General features: G+C 43.8%; 1 protein-coding gene across 5 annotated transcripts; it reads left to right on the top strand.

The window, feature by feature from the left end:
* On the top strand, window positions 1-27,334 carry LOC115199997 (RNA-binding protein Musashi homolog 1). Of its 5 annotated transcripts, none has more exons than XM_029762621.1 (15): window positions 1-161; window positions 528-568; window positions 1,287-1,368; window positions 2,589-2,673; window positions 18,205-18,246; window positions 18,904-18,996; window positions 22,139-22,187; window positions 22,817-22,899; window positions 23,005-23,122; window positions 23,596-23,733; window positions 24,364-24,420; window positions 24,623-24,745; window positions 24,852-25,018; window positions 25,428-25,473; window positions 25,691-27,334. In XM_029762621.1, exons 1-14 carry the CDS (start codon window positions 103-105, stop codon window positions 25,467-25,469), a joined length of 1,179 nt encoding a protein of 392 aa, XP_029618481.1. In that variant the 5' UTR covers window positions 1-102; the 3' UTR covers window positions 25,470-25,473; window positions 25,691-27,334. The 5 variants fall into 5 exon arrangements, with proteins under 5 accessions (XP_029618481.1, XP_029618482.1, XP_029618480.1 ...); XM_029762622.1 differs by having other exon boundaries at window positions 2-161; window positions 23,653-23,733; window positions 25,622-27,334; XM_029762620.1 differs by having other exon boundaries at window positions 2-161; window positions 25,622-27,334.

Raw genomic sequence — 27,334 nt, 5'->3', positions numbered from 1 at the left:
TGCAACAGCCCGTTCCCCCCTTAAACCTTGGCCAAACCCCCGCCCCATCTCTCCACTCTGTCTGTTTTTCCATACCGTACAGTCTGAACACACCGGCACGAAATGGATACGGAAGGGAGCCAGAGCAGCCTGTCCTCCACGGACTCCCCTCACGACCCCTGGTAAACCTACCTTCCTCAGTCGGCTATACCTAGTCATGAGATCGATACACCTCAGAGACAAACCGGGAGTTGAGAGAAACTACCTATTTTACTGAGACGGAGAGCGTACTCGCACTTTTTGTGTTGCTGGTCCATGGGCTTCTCATCTTCAAAGAGAGACCGCCCATTCATAGTATTTTTGTGAACAGCTAAGTTATATTTAGGCTTCAATAACGGTGTTATAATTTATATTAAGCGAGTTAAATATTTCTGTAACGGGTCGACATGTCTAAGTGATTGAACTGCCCTTGTTTACCAAACATCAACGCTTACATATTACGCAGGCCTATTTAATGTGCATTTTCACTTACGTGTTATTTCTTTTAGCAAAATGTTCATAGGCGGTCTCAGCTGGCAGACGACACAAGGTGAGCTTTTTCTCCAAACTTCATCAAACTTTTATCAGCCGTTTATTCTCGTATGTAATTCTCAGTCATGTGTTTTTAAAGTCACAGTGAGAGTAGGAAATAATCATCTGTAGCTATTAGCCTAAATTCTAGGCTAAATTTTGATTCAAGATTTCTAAAAGTGATGAATCAGTTGTGCTACACTCGCTTGGCATCTAGGTAAATTCAATCAGAGGTCCTTTGCTAAAATCAAAGTCCTTCATTCAACACCAAGATGCCAAGATGAAAATGAACCAATGCTAAAGAAATGAGACAAAACTATAACTGGCCCTAAATCTTTACTTTGGCAATAGGCTATTGTTCAAGACAATAATTGAGCCCATCGCAGGAAGAAAGATCGTTGCATTCCTTGAGGGATGAGTTTTGTCTTGATTCTGTCATTGGATATTGTATCATAGTTTACTCTCTTTATGCTGTATGTATGTTGATATAACCGAAATATATCCTATTCTGTATAGGCTGTCATGGTCAACTTGAAATATTCCTTATTTTATGTTCTCATTACTGGACATTAACATTGTTGACGTTTGAACCGAATCACAGACTGCGACCATCAGAAAGTTGAACAATGGTGGCTACAATTCTACCATAGTAGGCTGTAGCGTCACACACCACCTGCTTTATGCAACCGACATACAAAACAAATAGTTTCTCAGTTTGTTGGTCTTCTTTCTTTCAGAGGGATTGAAAGAGTACTTTTGCAAGTATGGCGAGGTGAAGGAGTGCATGGTGATGCGGGATCCAGTTACCAAGCGCTCTAGGTGAGGGGGGTGTGCGTGGCGCAGCGCCCTATCAGAAAAGCCCAAGCCCGCTCAGACACATCACACCAGTTAAACTGCTCGTGATTACATAGGCCTACTTAATTCACATGATTATTATGTGTCCATACTTTCTTTGTGTTTTAATTATTTTACAGTGCCTTCAGAAAGTATTCATACCGCTTGACTTATTCCACATTTTGTGTTACAGGCTGAATTCAAAATGGAATAAATAGATTTGTCTCACCCATCTACACAATGTCACATAATGAAAAATTGACAATTGTTTTTTTTTTTTTTGCACATTTATTGAAAATAAAATACAGATATCTCATTCAGTATTCATACCCCAAATGTTAGACTCACCTTTGTCAGTGATTACAGCGGTGAGTCTTTCTGGGTAAGTGTATAAGAGCTTTCCACACCTGGATTGTACAATATTTATTATTTTCAAAATTATTTCAGCTCTGTCAAAATGGTTGTTGACCATTGCTAGACAACCATTTTCAGGTCATGCCATAGATTTTCAAGCAGATGTAAGTCAAAACTGTAACTCGGCCACTCAGGAACATTCACCGTCTTCTTGGTAAGCAACTCCAGTGTAGATTTGGCCTTGTGTTTCAGGTTATTGTCTTGCTGAAAGGTGAATTCATCTTCCAGTGTCTGGGGGGAAAGCAGACTGAACCAGGTTCGATCCCAGGCTTTATCTCAACCGGCCGTGATCGGGAGTCCCATAGGGCAGCGCACAATTGACCCAGCGTTGTCCTGGTTAGGGGAGGGTTTGGCCAGAATAGGCCGTCATTGTAAATAAGAATTCGTTCTTAACTGGTTTTCCTCTATGATTTTGCCTGTGCTAAGTTCCCATTGCGTTTCTTTTTTATCCTAAAAACTCCCCAGTCCTTAACGATTACAAGTATACCCATAACATGATGCAGCCACCACTATACTTGAAAATATGAAGAGTGGTACTCAGTAATGTGTTGTAATGCCATAAAAAGGGGTTGAATACTTATTAAGTCAAGACATTTCAGCTTTTCATGTTTAATTATTTTTCAAAACATTTCTAAAAACATAACTGCACTTTGACATTATGGGGTATTAGGCCAGTGACAATCTCAATTTAATCCATTTTAAATTCAGGCTGTAACACAACAAAATGTGGAAAAAGTCAAGGGGTGTGAATACTTTCTGAAGGCACTGTATATGCTGATATTTATTTGCAGGGGTTTTGGATTTGTCACGTTTGTTGACCAGGCCGGTGTGGATTCAGTTTTGGCAGTAACCAGGCATGAGTTGGATTCAAAAACAGTGAGTTATTAATCCACTTAAAGTATTTCTGTAGACTAGAATACTTTTCTAATATTATCACTACTCCAAAACATGTTTTCTGTTCTCAAGAACTAACTAAAACCATATTTCATATGGCTGTAGTAGTTTTATCAATTTTAATTATTTTAGACATATTCTACAATTTTCTTTACTTTTGTAAAGTTATTACATTATCTCTGGGAAATAAGTCAAATATAAATACAAAATTAAGTAAATATAGATATATTATTGCCTTTATATGGCACTGTTAAAGTTACCATAGCTGCCTTTAATTGAATCTAGACTACTAAACTATGCTATTAGTAAAATACTTATGAGTATTGCTTTTCCCAATATGATTTACAAGTGTATTTTACACACGACACTTAAAATGGGGTCTAAAAACTACATGTTGAGCCATGGAGTAAAGTTCAGGAATAGACTTGGCTACAGAATGTGCTCTCTCTTTCCCTTACCCTCCCACAGTGAAACGGTCAAGAAAGCGTTACACAGTGTCAATTGCCATGGAAACTGGGGGACCCAGACAGGGTTGTGCTCAATTGCACAGTTTCTGCTTCATAGCAAGTGTAAACTCATCGTCAAACGTTCTGCATGCTGTTTTATACTTCAGTTCGCAAGTAATTTGTTCCTAGGGTGAAAATTACCTCCATAACTCTCTTATTTAAACACATCAATTCATTAACTTGTGCCTCTGCACCCTGAAACTAGTAAGCTACAGGTGTTTATGTAGTTGGGACAAGATGGTGATATTCCCAACATTGTCATATCGGTGCTATTCAATAGGGATGCAGTGTCAGAACAACCACTACCATATGGAGGGGAATTATGATCCCTTGTGGGAAAACAAAAGAAAATCTCAGAACTCCATTAGCCAGATCAAAGAATGCACTATTGTTTCGGACAACCTGTTCCTATGTGTACATATGCATGAGGGAGTGTGTATAACTTGCGTTTTTAAAACTCTGGGGGTTGTGTGGTTTTGTTATTAATGAATGTGGGCTGGTTTGGGAACAATGCTGCCAGTTGGTCGTCATAGGGATGGCTGAGTTCCCCCTTACTGGGTGGGAGTGGTGATGGTTGGGGGTAGGTCAGTGTATTGAAATGTGCTGAGGCTCCTTCTTCCCTTTTGTGTTTGGAGAGGTACACCATCTCAACATATCTACAGATATACACAAGGAAAATGAGTTGAGACTAAAGAGGACACCACTCGAGGGAGGGAGGGAGGGAGGGAGAGTCATAGTTAGGGTGGAGAGCTATATGGGAGAGAGAGCGAGTAAATCTCAGTAAGACAAAAATAATGGTGCTCAAAAAAGGTCCAGTCGCCAGGACCACAAATACAAATTCCATCTAAACACCGTTGCCCTAGAGCACACAAACTATACATACCTCGGCCTAAACATCAGCGCCACAGGTAACTTCCACAGAACTGTGAACGAGCTAAGAGACAAGGAAATAAAGGCCTTTATGCCATCAAAAGGAACATAAAATTCGACATACAAATTAGGATCTGTCTAAAAAAAAAGCTTGAATCAGTTATAAAACCCATTGCCCTTTATGGTTGTGAGGTCTGGGGTCTGCTCACCAACCAATAATTCACAAAATGGGACAAACACAAAATTGAGACTGCATGTAGAGTTCTGCAAAAATATCCTCTGTGTAAAACACCAAATAATGCATGCAGAGCAGAATTAGGTTGATACCCGCTAATTATCAAAATTCAGAAAAGAGCCGTTAAATTCTACAACCACCTAAAAGGAAGCGATTCCCAAACCTTCCATAACAAAGCCGTCACCTACAGAGAGATGAACCTGGAGAAGAGTCCCCTAAGCAAGCTGGTCCTGGGGGTCTGTTCACAAACAGAGCCCCAGCACAGCAACACAATTAGATCAAATCATGAGAAAACAAAAAGATAATTACTTGACACATTGGAAAGAATTAACAAAAAAACTGCAAACTAGAATGCTATTTAGCCCTAAACAGAGAGTACACAGTGGCAGAACTCCTGACCCCTGTGACTGACCCAAACTTAAGGAAAGCTTTGACTATGTACAGACTCAGTGAGCATTGCTATTGAGAAAGGTCACCGTAGGCAGACGGCTATGTGCACACTGCCCACAAAATGAGGTGGAAACTGCGCTGCACTTCCGAACCTCCTGCCAAATGTATGAGCATATTAGAGACACATATTTCCCTCAGATTACACAGATCCACAAAGAATTTGAAAACAAACCTAATTTTGATAAACTCCCATATGTACTGGGTGAAATACCACAGTGTGCCATCACAGCAGCCAGATGTGTGACCTGTTGCTACAAGAAATGGGCAACCAGTGAAGAACAAACACCAATGTAAATACAACCTATATTTATGTTTCTTTATTTTCCCTTTTGTACTTTAACTATTTGCACATCGTTACAACACTGTATATAGACATAATATGACATTTGCAATGTCTTTATTCTTTTGGAACTTCTGTGAGCGTAATGTTTACTCTTAATTTTGTTTTTCACTTTTGTTTATTATCCACTTCACTTGCTTTGGCAATGTTAACATATGTTTCCCGTGCCATTAAAGCAGTAAAGCAAGTCATAGGGTGGAGAGCTTTATGGGAGAGTGAGAGTCATGTGGTGGAGAGCTTTATGGGAGAAAGAGAGAGTCATAGGGTGGAGAGCTTTATGGGAGAGTGAGAGTCATGTGGTGGAGAGCTTTATGGGAAAAAGAGAGAGTCATAGGGTGGAGAGCTTTATGGGAGAGTGAGAGTCATGTGGTGGAGAGCTTTATGGGAAAAAGAGAGAGTCATAGGGTGGAGAGCTTTATGGGAGAGTGAGAGTCATGTGGTGGAGAGCTTTATGGGAGAAAGAGAGTCATAGGGTGGAGAGCTTTATGGGAGAGTGAGAGTCATGTGGTGGAGAGCTTTATGGGAGAAAGAGAGAGTCATAGGGTGGAGAGCTTTATGGGAGAGGGAGAGTCATGTGGTGGAGAGCTTTATGGGAGAAAGAGAGAGTCATAGGGTGGAGAGCTTTATGGGAGAGTGAGAGTCATGTGGTGGAGAGCTTTATGGGAGAAAGAGAGAGTCATAGGGTGGAGAGCTTTATGGGAGAGTGAGAGTCATGTGGTGGAGAGCTTTATGGGAGAGAGAGAGAGTCGTAGTTAGGAATGAGAGCTTTATGGGAGAGAGAGAGTGTCATAGGGTGGAGAGCTTCATGGGAGAGAGAGAGCAAGAGTCGTGGTTAGGGTGGAGAGCTTTATGGGAGAGAGAGAGTCATAGTTAGGTTGGAGAGCTTTATGGGAGAGAGAGATTCATAGGGTGGAGAGCTTTATGGGAGAGAGAGAGTCATGTGGTGGAGAGCTTTATGGGAGAGAGAGAGAGTCATAGGGTGGAGAGCTTTATTAAGGGAGAGAGAGTTGTAGTTAGGAATGAGAGCTTTATGGGAGAGAGTGTGTCAGGGTGGAGAGCTTCATGGGAGAGAGAGAGCGAGAGTCATAGTTAAGGTGGAGAACTTTATGGGAGAGAGAGAGCAAGAGTCGTGGTTAGGGTGGAGCGCTTTATGGGAGAGAGAGAGTCATAGTTAGGTTGGAGAGCTTTATGGGAGAGAGAGAGAGAGATAGCCATAGGGTGGAGAGCTTCATGGGAGAGAGTGTGTCATTGGGTGGAGTGCTTTATGGGAGAGAGAGAATGTCATAAGATGGAGAGCTTTATGGGAGAGAGAGAGAGAGAGTGCCATAGAGTGGAGAGCTTTATGGGAGAGGGAGAGAGAGAGAAAATGTCATATGGTGGAGATTATTATGGGAGAGAGAGAGCGAGAGTCATCGGGTGGAGAGCTTTATGGGAGAGAGAGAGTCGTAGTTAGGGTGGAGAGCTTTATGGGAGAGAGAGAGTTTCATAGGGTGGAGAGTTATGGGAGAGAGAGTGTCATAGGGTGGAGAGCTTTATGGGGGAGAGAGAGAGAGAGAGAGCCATAGGGTGGAGAGCTTCATGGGAGAGAGAGAGATAGCCATAGGGTGGAGAGCTTCATTGGAGAGAGAGAGAGATAGCCATAGGGTGGAGAGCTTCATTGGAGAGAGAGAGAGATAGCCATAGGGTGGAGAGCTTCATGGGAGAGAGAGAGAGAGATAGCCATAGGGTGGAGAGCTTCATTGGAGAGAGAGAGAGATAGCCATAGGGTGGAGTGCTTTATGGGAGAGAGAGAATGTCATAGGATGGAGAGCTTTATGGGAGAGAGAGTGCCATAGGGTGGAGATCTTTATGGGAGTGCGAGATAGAATGTCATAGGGTGGAGAGCTTTATGGGAGAGAGAGAGCGTGAGTCATCGGGTTGGGAATTCTATGGGAGAGAGAGAGTCATAGGGTGGAGAGCTTCATGGGAGAGAGAGAGTCATAGGGTGGAGATAGAATGTCATAGGGTGCAGAGCTTTTTGGGAGAGAGAGAGTCATAGGGTGGAGAGCTTTATTGGAGAGAAAGAGAGCGTGTCATAGTTAGGGTGGAGAGCTTTATGGGAAAGAGAGAGAGTCGTAGTTAGGGTGGAAAGCTTTATGTGAGGGCGCGAGTCGTAGTTAGGGTGGAGAAAGTTATGGGAGAGACAGAGTCATAGGTAAGGTGGAGATCTTGATGGGAGAGCGAGAGAGAGTGTCATAGTTAGGGTGGATAGCTTTATGGGAGAGAGTGTGTCGTAGGGTGGAGAGCTTTATGGGAGAGTAGTAGTTAGGGTGGAGAGCTTTATGGGAGGGAGAGAGAGTCATTGGGTGGGGTGCTTTATGGGAGAGAGCGAGAGAGTGCCATAGGGTGGGGATTTTTATGGTAGAGAGAGAGAGTCATAGGGTGGAGAGCTTCATGGGATTGAGAGAGTCATATGGTGGTGATCTTTATGAGAGAGAGACAGTGTCATAGGATGGAGAGCTTTTTGGGAGAGAGAGAGTGTCATAGGGTGGAGAGTTTAACTGGAGAGAGAGAGTCAGGGTGAAGAGCTTCATGGGAGAGAGAGAGAGTCATAGGGTGAAGAGCTTCATGGGAGAGAGAGAGAGAGTCATAGGGTGGAGAGCTTTTTGGGAGAGAGAGAGTGTCATAGGGTGGAGAGTTTAATGGGAGAGAGAGAGTGTCATAGGGTGGAGAGCTTTTTGGGAGAGAGAGAGTGTCATAGGGTGGAGAGTTTAATGGGAGAGAGAGAGTCATAGGGTGAAGAGCTTCATGGGAGAGAGAGAGAGTCATAGGGTGAAGAGCTTCATGGGAGAGAGAGAGCGAGAGTCGTGGTTAGGGTGGAGAGCTTTATGGGGGAGAGAGGGAGTCGTAGTTAGGGTGGAGAGCTTTATGGGAGAGAGATTGAGTTGTAGTTAGGGTGGAGAGCTTTATGGGAGAGATTAGAGAGAGTCATATGGTGGAGAGCTTTATGGGAGTGAGAGAGTCGTAGTTAGGGTGGAGAGCTTTATGGGAAAGAGAGTCGTAGTTAGGGTGGAGAGCTTTATGAGAGAGAGAGAATGTCATAGGGTGATGAGCTTCATGGGAGAGAGAGAGCGTGTCATAGTTAGGGTGTAGAGCTTTATGGGAAAGAGAGAGAGTCGTAGTTAGGGTGGAGAGCTTTATGTGAGGGCGCGAGTCGTAGTTAGGGTGGAGAAATTTATGGGAGAGACTGCGAGTCATAGGTAAGGTGGAGATCTTGATGGGAGAGCGAGAGAGAGTGTCATAGTTAGGGTGGATAGCTTTATGGGAGAGAGTGTGTCGAAAGGTGGAGAGCTTTATGGGAGAATCGCAGTTAGGGTGGAGTGGTTTATGGGAGAGAGAGAATGCCATAGGATGGGGAGCTTTATGGGAGAAAGAGAGAGTCATAGGGTGGAGAGCTTCATGGGAGAGAGAGAGAGTCATAGGGTGGAGATCTTCATGGGAGTGCGAGATAGAATGTCATAGGGTGGAGAGTTTAATGGGAGAGAGAGATTCATAGGGTGAAGAGCTTCATGGGAGAGAGAGAGAGAGAGAGTTGCAGTTAGGGTGGAGAGCTTTATGGGAGAGAGATTGAGTTGTAGTTGGGGTGGAGAGGTTTATGGGAGAGATTAGAGAGAGTCATATGGTGGAGAGCTTTATGGGAGTGAGAGAGTCGTAGATAGGGTGGAGAGCTTTATGAGAGAGAGAGAGAGTGTCATAGGGTGATGAGCTTCATGGGAGAGAGAGAGCGAGAGTCGTGGTTAGGGTGGAGAGCTTTATGGGAAAGAGAGAGAGTCATAGTTAGGGTGGAGACCTTTATGTGTGATAGAGAGTGAGAGAGTGTCATAGGATGAAGAGCTTCATGGGAGAGAGAGAGAGTCATAGTTAAGGTGGAGAGCTTTATGGGAGAGTGTCATAATTAGGGTGGAGAGCTTTATGGGAGAGAGCAAGAGTTGTAGTTAAGGTGGAGAGCTTCATGGGAGAGAGCAAGAGTCGTAGTTAGGGTGGAGAGCTTTATGGGAGAGAGCAAGAGTCGTAGTTAGGGTGGAGAGCTTTATGGGAGAGAGCAAGAGTCGTAGTTAGGGTGGAGAGCTTTATGGGAGAGAGCAAGAGTCATAGTTAGGGTGGAGAGCTTTATGGGAGAGAGCAAGAGTTGTAGTTAGGGTGGAGAGCTTTATGGGAGAGAACAAGAGTCGTAGTTAGGGTGGATAGCTTTATGGGAGAGAGCAAGAGTCGTAGTTAGGGTGGAGATACAGTGAGGGAAAAAAGTATTTGATCCCCTGCTGATTTTGTACGTTTGCCCACTGACAAAGAAATGATAAATCTATAATTTTAATGGTAGGTTTATTTGAACAGTGAGAGACAGAATAACAACAAAAATATCCAGAAAAACGCATGTCAAAAATGTTATAAATTGATTTGCATTTTAATGAGGGAAATAAGTATTTGACCCTTCTGCAAAACATGACTTAGTACTTGGTGGCAAAACCCTTGTTGGCAATCACAGAGGTCAGACGTTTCCTGTAGTTGGCCACCAGGTTTGCACACATCTCAGGAGGGATTTTGTCCCACTCCTCTTTGCAGATCTTCTCCAAGTCATTAAGGTTTCGAGGCTGACGTTTGGCAACTCGAACCTTCAGCTCCCTCCACAGATTTTCTATGGGATTAAGGTCTGGAGACTGGCTAGGCCACTCCAGGACCTTAATGTGCTTCTTCTTGAGCCACTCCTTTGTTGCCTTGGCCATGTGTTTTGGGTCATTGTCATGCTGGAATACACATCCACAACCCATTTTCAATGCCCTGGCTGAGGGAAGGAGGTTCTCACCCAAGATTTGACGGTACATGGCCCCGTCCATCGTCCCTTTGATGCGGTGAAGTTGTCCTGTCCCCTTAGCAGAAAAACACCCCCAAAGCATAATGTTTCCACCTCCAAGTTTGACGGTGGGGATGGTGTTCTTGGGGTCATTGGCAGCATTCCTCCGAGCACGGCGAGTTGAGTTGATGCCAAAGAGCTCCATTTTCGTCTCATCTGACCACAACACTTTCACCCAGTTGTCCTCTGAATCATTCAGATGTACATTGGCAAACTTCAGACGGGCATGTATATGTGCTTTCTTGAGCAGGGGGACCTTGCGGGCACTGCAGGATTTCAGTCCTTCACGGCGTAGTGTGTTACCAATTGTTTTCTTGGTGACTATGGTCCCAGCTGCCTTGAGATCATTGACAAGATCCTCCCGTGTAGTTCTGGGCAGATTCCTCACCATTCTCATGATCATTGCAACTCCACGAGGTGAGATCTTGCATGGAGCCCTAGGCCGAGGGAGATTGACAGTTCTTTTGTGTTTCTTCCATTTGCGAATAATCGCACCAACTGTTGTCACCTTCTCACCAAGCTGCTTGGCGATGGTCTTGTAGCCCATTCCAGCCTTGTGTAGGTCTACAATCTTGTCCCTGACATCCTTGGAGAGCTCTTTGGTCTTGGCCATGGTGGAGAGTTTGGAATCTGATTGATTGATTGCTTCTGTAGACAGGTGTCTTTTATACAGGTAACAAATTGAGATTAGGAGCACTCCCTTTAAGAGTGTGCTCCTAATCTCAGCTCGTTACCTGTATAAAAGACACCTGGGAGCCAGAAATCTTTCTGATTGAGAGGGGGTCAAATACTTATTTCCCTCATTAAAATGCAAATCAATTTATAACATTTTTGACATGCGTTTTTCTGGATATTTTTGTTGTTATTCTGTCTCTCACTGTTCAAATAAACCTACCATTAAAATTATAGACTGATCATTTCTTTGTCAGTGGGCAAACGTACAAAATCAGCAGGGGATCAAATACTTTTTTCCCTCACTGTATTTATGGGAGAGAGCGAGAGAGTCATAGGGTGGAGAGCTTTATGGGAGAGTCATAGGGTGGAGAGCTTTGTGAGGGCGCGAGTCGTAGTTAGGGTGGAGAAATTTATGGGAGAGACAGTCATAGGTAGAGAGCTTTATGGGAGAGAGAGAGTGTCATAGGGGGGAGAGCTTTATGGAAAAGAGAGAGAGTTGTAGTTAGGGTGGAGAGCTTTATGTGTGATAGAGAGTGAGAGAGTGTCATAGGATGAAGAGCTTCATGGGAGAGAGAGAGAGTCATAGTTAGGGTGGAGAGCTTTATGGGAGAGAGAGAGAGAGAGAGTCATTGTTAGGGTGGAGAGCTTTATGGGAGGGAGGGAGGGAGGGAGGGAGGGAGGGAGGGAGGGAGGGAGCGAGAGATTTGTCTCCATGACACCTCCCTCCAAAGAGATTGGACACAAACCAGCATCTTTGAAAATGATCATTCCTAGGATACCAGACTAGGTGACAGTTTAACCTCCTATAAAAACCTAGAGCAGTAATAGATTAGATCCATGTGTTGTCAGCTGGATGGAGCATGGCTGAGTGTGCTTGGTAACAGGGTGTGACTGTGCTCTGCGTGCTCTGTTGCAGCTTTAGAGTGTGTGTCTGGGGTGGAGAAGGCTCAGTGACCAGCGGCAGGGGTGGGATGGTGAGTAGGCTGGCTTTAGTTTAGAGCGAGAACACCCTGCCCCCTCTCTTCTCTCTCACAGCCGCAGGCAGGCTGTCCTGTTAGACAGTAGAGAGAGAAACCTTCTCTAGTGGCAACCGAAAGAATTGACCGTGCTGTGACTGACTAACCTGCTCCAGGACAAGAATGGAGGGAGGTTCACTCAGAAGGACTTTTTTAATTGACTTTTATTTGTAGCTGCTAGGCACACTGTCTGCTAGTGACTTGAGTAGCCTATCTACGGAGAATTATTGTATTATGTTTTAAGGTTACTCCCATCGGAGTGATGTTGCACTCTGTCTTCATGGTTTAGAAAAGGGTTTGAGGTAAAGTGAGGAAGTCGTAAAGTGAGGAAGTCGAGGAGAGCGAGGAAGGGATGCATGAAGGGAGAGCGGGAAGTTGTCAGGTGGGATCACCCCATCTGGGATTAATATGGATCTTTCAGTGTAACATTTCTAGTGTTGATTCAAGAGTTACATTAACACCGTAAAGAGTTAAATTAACACTCAATTGTGTAAAAGAATGCCAGTGTTGGTCAAATCAAATCAAATGTATTTATATAGCCCTTCTTACATCAGCTGATATCTCAAAGTGCTGTACAGAAACCCAGCCTAAAACCCCAAACAGCAAGCAATGCAGGTGTAGAAGCACGGTGGCTAGGAAAAACTCCCTAGAAAGGCAAAAACCTAGGAAGAAACATAGAGAGGAACCAGGCTATGAGGGGTGGCCAGTCCTCTTCTGGCTGTGCCAGGTGGAGATTATAACAGAACATGGCCAAGATGTTCAAATGTTCATAAATGACCAGCATGGTCAAATAATAATAATCACAGTTGTTGAGGGTGTAACAAGTCAGCACCTCAAGAGTAAATGTCAGTTGGCTTTTCATAGCCGATTATTGAGAGTATCTCTACCGCTCCTGCTGTCTCTAGAGAGTTGAAAACAGCAGGTCTGGGACAGGTAGCACGTCCGGTGAACAGGTCAGGGTTCCATAGCCGCAGGCAGAACAGTTGGTGTTCCCATTATTATCATATTACCCAGCATATTCTATTGCAGGTTGATTTTTTGTTGTTGTTGTTTGTGTCAATATCTATGTTTTTACATGTACATTGATTGATTAATTAATCTTATGCTACTCAAATATAAATAACATTAAAAAAACGTATTTATTGGACTTATTGCACCCGTTATGGTTGTTCCAGTTTATATATTTAAGGTAGTCTCATATCTTAGTCTTCCTAACCCTGGCAGTCATTCTGAATGCAGGTGGTGTGGTATCCAACATTTTTGGAATTTTTATTATCCCAACTCTGTCTGGATTCCAATAGGAATTGCACATCACTTCACAAACCAGCATAATATGATTTGCAGGGCTGATGTGGCATATAAACTGAGTTTCAGGCCATTGAATTAGAGTAAAACTAGGCCCTCAAAAGAAGGCCTTATGAAATATGTATTGTCTTCAATAATTACATTTTAATGACAACATATTCAGCTAAGACCTCACTTGGTGAAGGCCACAGGACTGAAAAGTAATGAATGCAACAGCCATGTCTCGGTCACTACCAAACACAGCCATGTCTCTATCACTAACAAACACAGCCATCTCTCTGTCACTACCAAACACAGCCATGTCTCTGTCACTAACAAACACAGCCATGTCTCTATCACTACCAAACACAGACATGTCTCTATCACTACCAAACACAGCCATGTCTCTATCACTACCAAACACAGACATGTCTCTATCACTACCAAACACAGCCATGTCTCTATCACTACCAATCACAGCCATGTCTCTGTCACTAACAAACACAGCCATGTCTCTGTCACTACCAAACACAGCCATGTCTCTATCACTACCAAACACAGCCATGTCTCGGTCACTACCAAACACAGCCATGTCTCTGTCACTACCAATCACAGCCATGTCTCTGTCACTAACAAACACAGCCATGTCTCTATCACTACCAAACACAGCCATGTCTCTATCACTACCAAACACAGCCATGTCTCGGTCACTACCAAACACAGCCATGTCTCGGTCACTACCAAACACAGCCATGTCTCTGTCACTACCAAACACAGCCATGTCTCTGTCACTAACAAACACAGCCATGTCTCTGTCACTACCAAACACAGCCATGTCTCGGTCACTACCAAACACAGCCATGTCTCTGTCACTACCAAACACAGCCATGTCTCGGTCACTACCAAACACAGCCATGTCTCGGTCACTACCAAACACAGCCATGTCTCTGTCACTACCAAACACAGCCATGTCTCTGTCACTAACAAACACAGCCATGTCTCTGTCACTACCAAACACAGCCATGTCTCGGTCACTACCAAACACAGCCATGTCTCGGTCACTACCAAACACAGCCATGTCTCGGTCACTACCAAACACAGCCATGTCTCTGTCACTAACAAACACAGCCATGTCTCGGTCACTACCAAACACAGCCATGTCTCGGTCACTACCAAACACAGCCATGTCTCGGTCACTACCAAACACAGCCATGTCTCGGTCACTACCAAACACAGCCATGTCTCGGTCACTAACAAACACAGCCATGTCTCTATCACTACCAAACACAGCCATGTCTCGGTCACTAACAATCACAGCCATGTCTCGGTCACTAACAATCACAGCCATGTCTCTGTCACTACCAAACACAGCCATGTCTCTGTCACTACCAAACACAGCCATGTCTCGGTCACTTCCAAACACAGCCATGTCTCGGGTCACTAACAAACACAGCCATGTCTCTGTCACTACCAAACACAGCCATGTCTTGGTCACTACCAAACACAGCCATGTCTCTGTCACTACCAATCACAGCCATGTCTCTGTCACTACCAAACACAGCCATGTCTCTGTCACTAACAAACACAGCCATGTCTCTGTCACTAACAAACACAGCCATGTCTCTATCACTACCAAACACAGCCATGTCTCTATCACTACCAAACACAGCCATGTCTCGGTCACTACCAAACACAGCCATGTCTCGGTCACTTCCAAACACAGCCATGTCTCGGTCACTAACAATCACAGCCATGTCTCTGTCACTACCAAACACAGCCATGTCTCGGTCACTAACAATCACAGCCATGTCTCTGTCACTAACAAACACAGCCATGTCACTGTCACTAACAAACACAGCCATGTCTCTATCACTACCAAACACAGCCATGTCTCGGTCACTACCAAACACAGCCATGTCTCGGTCACTACCAAACACAGCCATGTCTCGGTCACTACCAAACACAGCCATGTCTCTGTCACTACCAAACACAGCCATGTCTCGGTCACTACCAAACACAGCCATGTCTCGGTCACTACCAAACACAGCCATGTCTCTATCACTACCAAACACAGCCATGTCTCTATCACTACCAAACACAGCCATGTCTCGGTCACTACCAAACACAGCCATGTCTTGGTCACTACCAAACACAGCCATGTCTTGGTCACTACCAAACACAGCCATGTCTCTGTCACTAACAAACACAGCCATGTCTCTATCACTACCAAACACAGCTATGTCTCTATCACTACCAAACACAGCCATGTCTCTATCACTACCAAACACAGCCATGTCTCGGTCACTACCAAACACAGCCATGTCTTGGTCACTACCAAACACAGCCATGTCTTGGTCACTACCAAACACAGCCATGTCTTGGTCACTACCAAACACAGCCATGTCTCTGTCACTAACAAACACAGCCATGTCTCTGTCACTAACAAACACAGCCATGTCTCTGTCACTACCAAACACAGCCATGTGTCTGTCACTACCAAACACAGCCATGTCTCGGTCACTACCAAACACAGCCATGTCTCGGTCACTACCAAACACAGCCATGTCTCTGTCACTACCAAACACAGCCATGTCTCGGTCACTAACAATCACAGCCATGTCTCTGTCACTACCAAACACAGCCATGTCTCGGTCACTAACAATCACAGCCATGTCTCTGTCACTACCAAACACAGCCATGTCTCGGTCACTAACAATCACAGCCATGTCTCTGTCACTAACAAACACAGCCATGTCACTGTCACTAACAAACACAGCCATGTCTCGATCACTACCAAACACAGCCATGTCTCGGTCACTACCAAACACAGCCATGTCTCGGTCACTACCAAACACAGCCATGTCTCGGTCAAACACAGCCATGTCTCTGTCACTACCAAACACAGCCATGTCTCGGTCACTACCAAACACAGCCATGTCTCGGTCACTACCAAACACAGCCATGTCTCGGTCACTACCAAACACAGCCATGTCTCGGTCATTACCAAACACAGCCATGTCTCTGTCACTACCAAACACAGCCATGTCTCTGTCACTACCAAACACAGCCATGTCTCGGTCACTAACAAACACAGCCATGTCTCGGTCACTAACAAACACAGCCATGTCTCTGTCACTAACAAACACAGTCATGGGGGGTACTGGTAACGCTAAAATTCACTCGAAAGGCACCCTGGGAATATGCAATTAAGGCTTAAAACTACAGCAGGGCTATTAAATCCGAAACATTTCTGGTTTGGGATTTTGTATGGTTATTCAAAGGACCATCTTCAAAGAACCATCCCATTTATGGTTCTTCAGAAATCCTAATATGGTTCCCCTATAGCATCGTTCTCCAGAACCTTATTTGGTTCTAACTTGCACCTTTATTTTAAAGAGTGCATGGTTGGACTGTAATTGGTCAAATGGATTGTCCTGATTTGATTAGCCTCCTTGCCTTTTTCTAAGGCTCAGCTCTGTGGACAGCCGGTGAGCCTGGGTTACGGCCTATCTCCCTGACACCTCTGCCACGGTTAGCATTATCCAATAAATATGTCATCATTACATTTTTTTAAAGCAGGATGTTTTGCAGTTTGTGGTTATGTATTTTACTTTGTGTCTTAAATATAGAAAAGGGGGGCATTTAACTTTCTCCAATCAATTCTCTATTCGGGTCATTCATTTTGTTTTCAAAAATAATTTTATGAAAAAGTTCCCTCACCTGTCTAATGTCCATATTTTCCCCCCATGGGTGTGTGTTGGTTGCTGTACGTTGATTTTGTTTGTGTGTGTGTCTGTTTGTTTGTTTTTGAATGTGCACAGGAGTGTTGGACATCAGGAGGGTTGGTGACCGGAGGTGACTATCAGAGTAGTCTAGCAACCATAGAACTAAACAGTAGACTGCATCCGATACACCATTCAGTCTAGCGGAGCCTTCTCACTCTGCTCAGGAGAACCTGCCGTGATGTCGACACTATACACGTAGACATAACACTGTACTTTACTCTGGTAAACGCATGTGGTGTACCACAGAGGCACTAGCTCTCTACTGTAGTTCTACTGTAGTTCCACTCTACCCCGTCATGGTTACGGACTAATATAGTGCTCTTAGCACTGTACTGTCTTACTGTCTTGTAGCATAATAGTACAGCGTGGAATACTCTAGTTGTTCTATTAGATCAGTAGAGACTAATACTATAGAGGTCTCTAATTCCTGTACTATAGTCTCTATAGTTGCATCTTTTTTGTATGGTATAGTTACTCTTTATCCAATCTGAACAAACGACTATATTGTCAATTGGAAATATATGCATTTAATGGTTTGGCTTTTGTTATTATTATTTATTGTCATTATATTAATTTAGTGTCCAATATTTCAGTCTCTGCACTGTTAATGATAGCTTAGCTCCCACGTTTTACTGAAGAACTGTGTGGAAGAACGGCGATAAACACACTATGAAAGGTTGGCTTTTAAATGGCTCACAAAATCATCAGAATGTCTCAGCAGGTGAGAAAAACAAACAAAATGAGGCTGATGTGCTGTCAGTGTGTGAGGATGACGGCTCTCTCCTCTGTCTGCCTCAGTCCATTCTCCCTCCTCGTCTTCCTCATCTTCCTCTTGTTCTGTGCTGTCCTTCCCTTTCTTTCACCTACTGTGTCTCTTTCGCCGTCCTTCCTTTTTTGTGGAGGTGAGATGTGTTTGTGATTGTAGTGCCTGTGTGAGATTCCAGGAGATCACATGCTGGTGACGAGAGGAGGTGAGGGTTGTGGAAGGCAGGCAGACATGCCGGAAAACATTCCCACTCATTCCACCTGCACATGCACACCTATAAACCAGCACCTCAGGCGTTGGAAAAGTATTCATAGAACTGAGAGCAACCCTGGCTAGGCCAATGGGGCTATGGTTACAATGGAGTTAAAATGAGAGTTTCTTAGTTCCAAATCTACCAGCAGATTCTTTCAGAGGGAAAGTAAATGTTATACTCATCAATGTTTTTCACCTTCTATGCCCCACGTTATGAAAAGAACAATCCCTCGGGTCTTTCCTCTAGCTCTCATAATGACCTAATGTACTGGTGCAGCATTGTAACCCGGACACCCATGTTAATAAGGAACCCTTACAGAATGAGGCAAGGAGCGGCACCAAAGAGACCACAACCAAGGACTTGGTTCACATTTACCTGATTTCATGGGCTCTGTATGGAGCTGTGTCTCTAAACCGGCCTTTCTCCTCTTAACTTCCTCCTCTAGATTGATCCGAAAGTTGCATTCCCTCGTAGAGCCCAGCCCAAGGTGAGTGAGCCAGTCTACTGATGGTTTATCAGGGCTTAGTCCTGTGAGTCCAGTGTGAATGGCATTGCTGGGAGGGAGCAGGTTAGCCTGTGCTTGCTATGTTAAGCTTTTCACATTCTATCTGGCCTAATGCCTTGTCAAGAGATGAACATGACTGCTGCTGTGACGTCAATGTGATCTGTACACTCTTGTGTGATCAAGTGGCTTTTGTTAACACCTTATACGGCACAATAATGTACATTTGTATATTCATAAGAGCGTGTAACCTGCAAGTTCACCGGCATTAATGCAGCTGGTGGTAGCAGTAGTAATTTTCTACATAAACAGTGTAATAACTATGTTAATAATGTACTGTTGGTCGTGATGCCATAAATATCAACAATAAGTCTAAAAACATTTTGTGCTAATACTTGGGCAGAGTTATTTCATCCGACTCCTTTATTTTTCATGCGAAGGGGTCTTTTAGGAGCTTTCAGGTAAATTGGAAGCTTTGCCTGCTGGTGGTTTTTCCATTGGCAGCTTAATTAATATATCATAGAGATGGACAATACCAGGCTACCCAACTACAGCCACCGTTAAAGGTTCATCTTAATCAATGGCGTTATCACAGTTATTCATTCTCCATCCAGTCATAAACCGACCCATTTCCTATTGCAGCTAGTGACTCGGACCAAGAAGATCTTTGTTGGAGGTCTGTCCGTGAACACGACCATTGAGGATGTCAAGGCGTATTTCGAGCAGTTGGGAAAGGTAAGCAGCATGGGAGTTAGTATAGCTACTGAAATGTGATGTAGATGTGTGTGGATCTGTGTCTCAGACTGTGTTGAGGGAGTGGAGATGAGTGTGACGTTGCATCATCCTCCACGCCACTGTTTTCCTCAACCCGTCTCACATCTTTGTTGTTCAGATGAAACTGATTGCTGAGGTAAAGGTAAAAATGAAGTGCAATTGAAGAGTTGTTTTGGAAGGGAGGAGAGTTACTTGTGGGAGGGGTGGAGGAGAAGAAGGATAGAGAGGGTAGAACGGAGGTATGGAGCATTAGGCTAAGTTAGGGAAAAGAGGGAGAAAAAAGTTTTGGAGAGGGAGTGAGTGTGTTGATGGTAGGGAAGGGGGAGGGATTATCAGAATTTGAATTAATCTGATGTAACAGCTGCTCCTACCCCCAACCCCCTCCTGGCCCGTTACCGTGGTGACCCGGCTTGCCCATTGTCCCCAAGTAATTCAGCGGGCAAGGGGTTTTGTGTTGAGGGTGGGGTGGGGGGAGGGGCGGGGGGTTGGAGAGCGTCAACCCAGGAGTTTTGTAACAATAACACTGGTTGACCAACGGTCTAAACAGACCCAAACCAGCATACGTGTCACTTCCAGTCTGTCTTCAGTTCTTCAAACTTATGCCTTTGATTTTATTTGAATATCCATAGATATTTATTTGAATATCCGTATCGTACTCAGTTTTGACGCTTCCCACCATAGATTCCAAGGGCTTTGAAATGCAGAGCAGAGATAATAAACGAAGAGGTAACAAAGGCAGAAGGGAGAGCGGGTGCAGAGACGGTTATGTCTTTGAACAAAGCTAGGCAAATATTTTGCTAGTTTGTACAGGAGTTCAATATTTATTGTGGTGCACTCTTACTCCTCTGTTGAATCGTCAAACTTTTCTTACTTTTTGTTGACATTGTAACTATTTTAAACAGACAACTTGAAATAGTGGTCGCAAGTAAGTAAGGTGCAAATTCAGTAGGAAATCAGATAAACCAATGAGCCTGCATGCTAACTAGATTAGCTTTCAACCCCAATAAAAGGCTGTGGCAAAGATAATTTATGTAGTTTATCATTAGTCAGTCAGAGCAGTGTGATTATGTAATATTAAAATCAGTCTTGATAATTAAAATTTTACTTCCTGTATCTATCACATACTACTGTAAGTGGCACATGAAGTGCTTCGCTCCCAATCATAAAATTGCATTCATGGAATGAGATGGAGAGAGAGATGGCTAGATGGAGAAATGTAAGCTCTAGCCACCCATGGAAGTTTCTGATTAGACTGCCTCGCTGGACCTTTTGTCTCCTGCCCTGGACAAGGGGGTGGAGAGAGGGATGGGGAGAGAATGACTGGGAGGATGGCCAGTAGAAGAGAGGGTAAGAGGGGAATATTGTCCAGTGCACCATTAAAATGTCCCGTGTTTGAAATATATAGCTTTGAAGGACAGTTATTGACTTACTTAGAAACATTTAGTTAGATGAGTTAAATGAGGACATTGATGTTTTAACCTGTGTACATTTTAATTGCACTGGGTACTTGTGGGGAACATGTGAAAAACATATCTGAAGTGTCAGGACAGTTTTATCATCCTGCAGATTGTAGATTTCAGCATTTAATTCACCTTCTAATTCAGTATATACGGTTTGGTTAAAGTTTGGTGCTCTAAACTGTGGAGCAACATTGTCTGTGTTCCATTGCTGTGTCATGGTGCTTGGACTGGAACGAGGCAGGCCTGGTTAGGGAGACAGGAGGGGTGATAGGGAAATGTCAGAGTGGAAAGAGTCAGTGATTTGAGAGAGCTAAGACTGACAGGTCTTCTTTCACCCTGGCTGGAGGCCCTCCTCCCTCACCCTTGACCTTTCTTCGTGCAAGCTACCCAAGGGTGGACCCAAGCACGAACACACACACTGACACACGCACATTGACTAACACAATGTGTCAGCTCTGCGTGGAACCGTATAGGCGTGTGAATAAGTGGCTCTGGCAAATGTGTGGTGGAACCATGTGCACCTGCCTTTGGCTTTATTACAAACTGAAAGGCATCAGATATTGAATGTGGAAAGCACACATATTGCTTTACTAAAATATGACTTAGCAATTAATTCAGGAGTTCATTTGAATGATATTAGGTGTTTGGCAGTTGCTTTTTTTATTAGATTTTGTATTGAAATGTATTGGTCTGTGTTCAGCTGAAGATGAATCCTGGGCCTCTGTACTATGAAGGAGGGAGGCACAGAGGGAGAGGAAGAGAGGGCACTAGGAGAATAGGAGTTATGGCTGGCTGTGCCAACAGACAAAGCCTCCACACCTCTTTGTTCTCTTGCTCCCATTCTTTGTCTCTCTCTGTTCTCCTCCCTCCCAATTTAGTCCCACATTTTCTGTCTCCACCTCTATCTCACGATACTGTTTCTTTCTTTCACTTCTCTTTCTCTCACACACCCATCTCTACCTCACCATGGTCTGTACCTGTATTCTCTCCCTAGTCCCTCTTCCCCACATGCAACATTATACATGCCCACATTTCTACCTTACTTATTGTACCTTATCTGTCTGTCTATATCTCTCACTCTTCCTCTCTGTCTCTCTCACACATCCTCTCTCTTTCTCTGTCTATCTATGTCTGTATCTCTCTCTCAAACTCTCACACATTCTCTCTCTCTCAACAAATAATGCTTGATGCGGATAAAGATTTTTAAGAAAACTTTTTACACAGTTGCCATGGGAATGGCAAACTTTGGAAAGTAGGGGGAGCGAGGGTGGATTATGTCCTCTTTTTCAGAGAGAGATTCCAACTATGCAGTTCAGAGGCAAGACATCTAACTAAGAGAAACAGGGAAGTGATTCTGATTTTGTGTTTGTGAATCAAACCTTTTCTAGCGGCCATCTTGTGCCCATGCATCACTAATGTCCCCTCTTAAGATGTTTCTTTCTTCTTCTGTTTTCTTCTCTTCCTCTACTGTGCTCCCCTCCCTCCTTTGAAACCTGTCCCCCTCCTCCACCCCTCCTCGCTCCGCCCCTTTTCTCCATCTGTTGCTGAGCCTCCCTGGAGAACTTGAGAAGGGGTGAGGTCAGACAATATGGCGCGTGCGTACATTGTGTGAGGTGATGTGTGTAAAACTCTGTCTCCTCTAGGTTGATGATGCCATGCTCATGTTTGACAAGACCACCAACAGACACAGAGGTGAGACTGAGAAAGCCTCTCTCTGTCCAGTCCCCCAGTACTCTAAGCCTTACATCTCCGTATCCTCAATAGTTGTTTTTTTACATTTAAGTCATTTAGTGGGTTCATCTTAAGGTAGCTAGGTAAGACAACCACATATCACAATCATGGTAAGTAATATTTTTCCTGAATAAAGCAACTATCAGCGATCTCCTCCTCATAGGCTGAACAGGAGGAACTGAGTAGGAGGAGAGGAACAAGTCTAGGCTAATTAGTCAGTCTGTAAATCGGGGATCAGGATAAAGCCTCCTAATGCGCCTTCTACCCACCCTGGGACTGATCGATTATGACAGCCCACCAGCTTTACTCTGGGAGGGAGGGAGGGAGGCTCGCTGACCTGGCCAGCAGGGAGGGGGGAGGGGATGAGCCAGGAACAGCGCCCCAGAGGCGGGAGGGTACGAACGTACTAAGCGGCTACTACAATACCTAATACAGGAAGTGGTTAGCAGTCATGCATTAGCCCCACAGCAGAATGGATTTCCCCAAACGTGGGTTTGAGATGTTCAATAATGGGCTTTAATCAATGGTGTTGCCGAGCACTTCATGAGCTGACCCTCCTCACATACATTATTTGTATTTGTCCACTCCAGGGTTTGGCTTTGTCACGTTTGAGAATGAGGATGTGGTGGAGAAAGTGTGTGAGATGCACTTCCATGAGATAAACAGCAAAATGGTGAGCTAAGAAGGCTTTAAATACATCCTTCGTTATTCAATACACAATGTAATTGTTAGTTGTGGTTGTTGACTGTTTTGTCCCCCTCGTGTGTGTTCATGACAGGTGGAGTGTAAGAAGGCTCAGCCCAAGGAAGTGATGTCACCCACGGGCTCGGCCAGGGGGCGCTCTCGGGTGATGCCCTACGGCATGGATGCCTTCATGCTGGGCATCGGCATGCTGGGTAAACTCATAGTGACGAGGATGACGACAGTAATGTCGGCGATGATGTGGCCCCTCATCCTGTTACCCCATACCATCACACATCCTCTCATAATATCATATTTTATAATATGAGGAGATGATTTAACACAGAAGTTACTACCGCTAGGGGACAGATAGCATACTTTTCATAACATCATCTCCCCTTAGTAAGATCATTTCATATTTGAGCCTGCCAAGTCTATTAAAACATGTGGTACCAAATTAGTTTAAGTTACCCTGGAATTGATGCACTGTATGATCTTAGGAAAAAGTAATGCGTGTATGTATGTAATATTGATATTTATAAGCAAGGGTACAGTTGTTAAGATAGATCAACTTTGAGCTGAGCATACGTACACAGCATACGCTGTTGGCTGAACTAGAATAACGAATGTTATTGAGTGTATTGTTTCTGTGAACCTGTTGTTACATTGACAGTATCCTCTTTCACAGGCAGGGGGCAGCACTGTTTCACTCAAACACAGACCCATGACTGTCCTTTCACCATAGGTTACCCAGGGTTTCAGACAGCTACGTATACTAGTCGAAGTTACACTGGCATCACCCCTGGATATACCTATCAATTCCCTGGTAAGAGCCTACTCCTCCACCCATTCATACTCCCTTGAGTCAATCATGGCCATTTTGGGAGGTTCCTGGACGGTCACAGAGTAGAGGAGTCCAATCATTTAATGATGGTTGTGTGATCCTTTTCATTTTCACTTGGTGTGTGTCTAGACTCGTCATACTGTGTATAGTTCCCACAACACAGACAAACTCTTTAACCAACACAGCCTCCATGGAAGCTCATAAAGCACTCTTGAGTGTCATTTGCTGCGTATAAATATCAGGGAGTGGACTACATGTGCTTTGTGTGTGATTGTGTGTGTTCGTAAGAGAAAGAGTGGGTATGTTTGTGGGGGGCAGTATATTCTTATTCCATCCTAACGTATTCAGCTTGAACCACCAGTTAAGCTGAATTTTTCTTCTACGTAAATCTGCCACTTCCCATTCGCTCTTCATTTCTTCCTCTTACGCCATCTCATTGGTGTGTTCCCTTGGTGTCTCCCTAGTTGTATGTTCTCGCTGTGTGTGTGTGTGTGTGTGTGTGTGTGTGTGTGTGTGTGTGTGTGTGTGTGTGTGTGTGTGTGTGTGTGTGTGTGTGTTGCTTACCTCGCCGGTGTGTTGTTTGAACAGCACTCTCTGATGTTTCTGTTCTAGAATTCCATTTAGAGAGGACCCCCCTTCTGACATCACCACACCCCCCTGAGCTCACAGGTCAGTCCCTCCTCTGGCCTTTACAAGCAGCATGCCGTCCGTCTGCTACACACCCCTTTACTGTGCTACACACCAGTTACTACACACTAATTACACACCACAGTCGTGGGTTTGCCCTCATCAGTGTAATGTAGCCCCATATGTTAGAGGTGGACATGATGTCAAGGATAATGGTAAAAATCATGTTCTGACTGACCTCTAGAGAGGTCAACGCTGTTTGTAGCCCGAGCTGGATTTGAAACCTGCTGTACCTCCTCTACCCTGTCAGCCATTCCTCTGTCGGCATACGGACCAATGACAGTGGCGGCAGCAGCAGTAGCAAGAGGTATGTATGAGGGGTTGAGAAATGTTTGCCAATTTGATGTACAGTATTTCTCCTGTGTAACTAATTATGTGTCTGTCTACTTATTTGCATCTGTATGTTATTTTAGGCTCCGCCCCCTCTCGCTCGGGGGGGTTCAGCAGCCCTGGGCCAATGGCAGACTTATATGCAGCGGCCAATCAGGAGTCTGCTGTCAGCAGTTACCTCAGCGCTGCAAGCCCCTCCCCAAACACTGGGTTCGGCCACAGTCTGGGAGTAAGACACAGCCCTTACCACGTAGGTATTTTAGACCCTATTCATGTTTGGAAATGCAAAATGTGTCTGCATACTATCTGTTCAGTTTGCCATAGGAAGACTATCTATGCTACATAGCAGTGCTCCTAAGATGTTGATCTTGGCACATGTTCATAGATCCATCTTGCAATACTGTCCAATCCTGTGTTATGATTGTATACATTGAGGGGGTCTGATATGAGCATAGAATTGTCTGTCAAAGGAACAAGTAATGTTGCTCTTGGGTAATATACTGTCCATTTTGACAGATTTTGCTTGCACATTTGGGGAGGGTTGTGTTATTGTATTATTGAATGTGATATGATGTTGGTGATGTTGAGGGTGTTGGTGGTTGTGTTGTGATGACTGGGCGCTCCCTCTAATCTCTCCTGTGTCTGACTGCTCCCTACAGGGCCCTCTGATTGCTACGGCCTTCACTAACGGCTACCACTGAGAGAGTGAGTCTGCTACTATACCCACCCACAGCATCACATACTCAGAAGAGTCATGTTCCATTCAAATAAATCACTCTAATTTACTGTACATTTATTGTAACAATATAATGTTGCCTATACACACATGAAAATTGTCTCAATTTCTCTGCAGAGCTGTGAACTGAGAGATGGAAAGCTTTGAACTGGTCTGACACTCCTCTCTGGCTGTGTGACCCTGCAGGTGCAGTGGGAACACTGACCCTTGATCCCTGATGTCCACGCCCCTCCTCCCACTGAGTATCTTTTCTTCAGACTTCCTGTGTTCGGTCTTAACATCCCCTCCTGTCTAACATGTTACTGTAGTTAGCAGAAAGGAACAACAACCTTTAAAAAATATATATTTCTGCTTGTATTAGAAAAACATGCAGATAATTCTAGCTACTTTTTTTATTTTATTTCATTTGACTGTTTTGTGGAAATTGTCATGTATTCTTGTATGTCTTAATTCATTTTTATATTTTTTTTCCATTTGATTCTTTTGTCAGAAGAAGGTGTTTTATTGAGAGGCGGTGAGGGAGAAAAAGTGATCTCCATGTACGGAATATGTGAAGGAGTAAGTATTTGTACTGAATAAATGTATATTTATCTTTCAGTACATACAGAACTGCTGATAATACAATTTTTTTGTATGTATTACAAAGTTGAAAAATGTATATCTTGGTAGGTTTTTAACAAACATTTGTTATACTAATAATGATAAAAGTAACAAAATTGATAGTCATGACCCTATTTCCAGTCAGATCTGTTTTTGTAAAATATTGTAAATATAACTGTCTTTTGGATTCTGCAAAAAACGAGGGGTATTTGGAAAGCAGTGATGGTATTTGTTTTCAGCAGATGGTTTTTTACTTTCATTCATACTGTTCGGTGTTGGGCACTCAGACTGATACATATCACAGTGTATTTGTGTGATTCATAATCTTTAGCTGTCTGAGTTGTGAGACTGGTCCAGGTCTGACAGAGTGAAAGGGTTTGCTCCTATACTGTGAATTCACGCAGGAACCCGTTATCAGCACTGGGAGAGAGAAAGCTCGTGGGGATATTCCTCTTTTGAGTAGGCCTAAAACGGTTTCTTTCATCATTACTTGGAACTTATTTTATTGTTGTTTTAGAATGATCATTTTGAATATGTAGTGGTTGTAAAGGAAAATGAAGGACAAACATGCAGGAACCAGTCGTAAAACAGTTTCACAATGGTACGATTTCACGGCTAGATTCTTTCGCAGATTGTGTTGTGTGACTGCGGGTTTGTGTGTTTGTGCATTGTAATGCTATGCGGTCACACTGGAATTAGGTTTGAAATGTATTGTCAGGGAATGGATACATTGGTGGAAAATGTGAATTTATCATCTTCATTTTGGTTTGTTAATGAACTTCCTTGTCTCTGTCGATGTGTGGAGGGGATTTGTTCATTCATTTCAGTGCTAAATTAACACTCTCCTGAGGCTCTTCCATGATGAGATTGTATGTATTTCTCCTCAACCCCCTTCTCCACACTGACAGATACACTGTACATCTACTGGATGACACAGACTGGAGCCATGAAACTCATAAGAAGCTATATACTTGTAAAAAATGTTACCTTTTTGCAATGGGAGATTAGATAAGGTGTTTTACTTTAGTGGTTAGTTTAAGAACAAGAGGCACTGTCAATTTCTATCACCAAGTTGTAGATGTTGATCTTTTTCTAAGCCTGCTGATTGATTGCCATGGTGTTGCAGCCTTTGGACTCTGTGTTTACTCTGAAAGGTTCTTGTCAACACTGTAACCCTCTTTTACATTTTTTTTACAATTTCTAATAAATTATTTTTAAACATTCTACTAA

The sequence above is a fragment of the Salmo trutta genome, chromosome 9, assembly GCF_901001165.1.
Source record: "Salmo trutta chromosome 9, fSalTru1.1, whole genome shotgun sequence".
NCBI lineage: Eukaryota > Metazoa > Chordata > Actinopteri > Salmoniformes > Salmonidae > Salmo > Salmo trutta.
The sequence above is the reverse complement of the archived record's forward strand: the minus strand, read 5'-3'. Positions and strand labels throughout refer to the sequence as shown.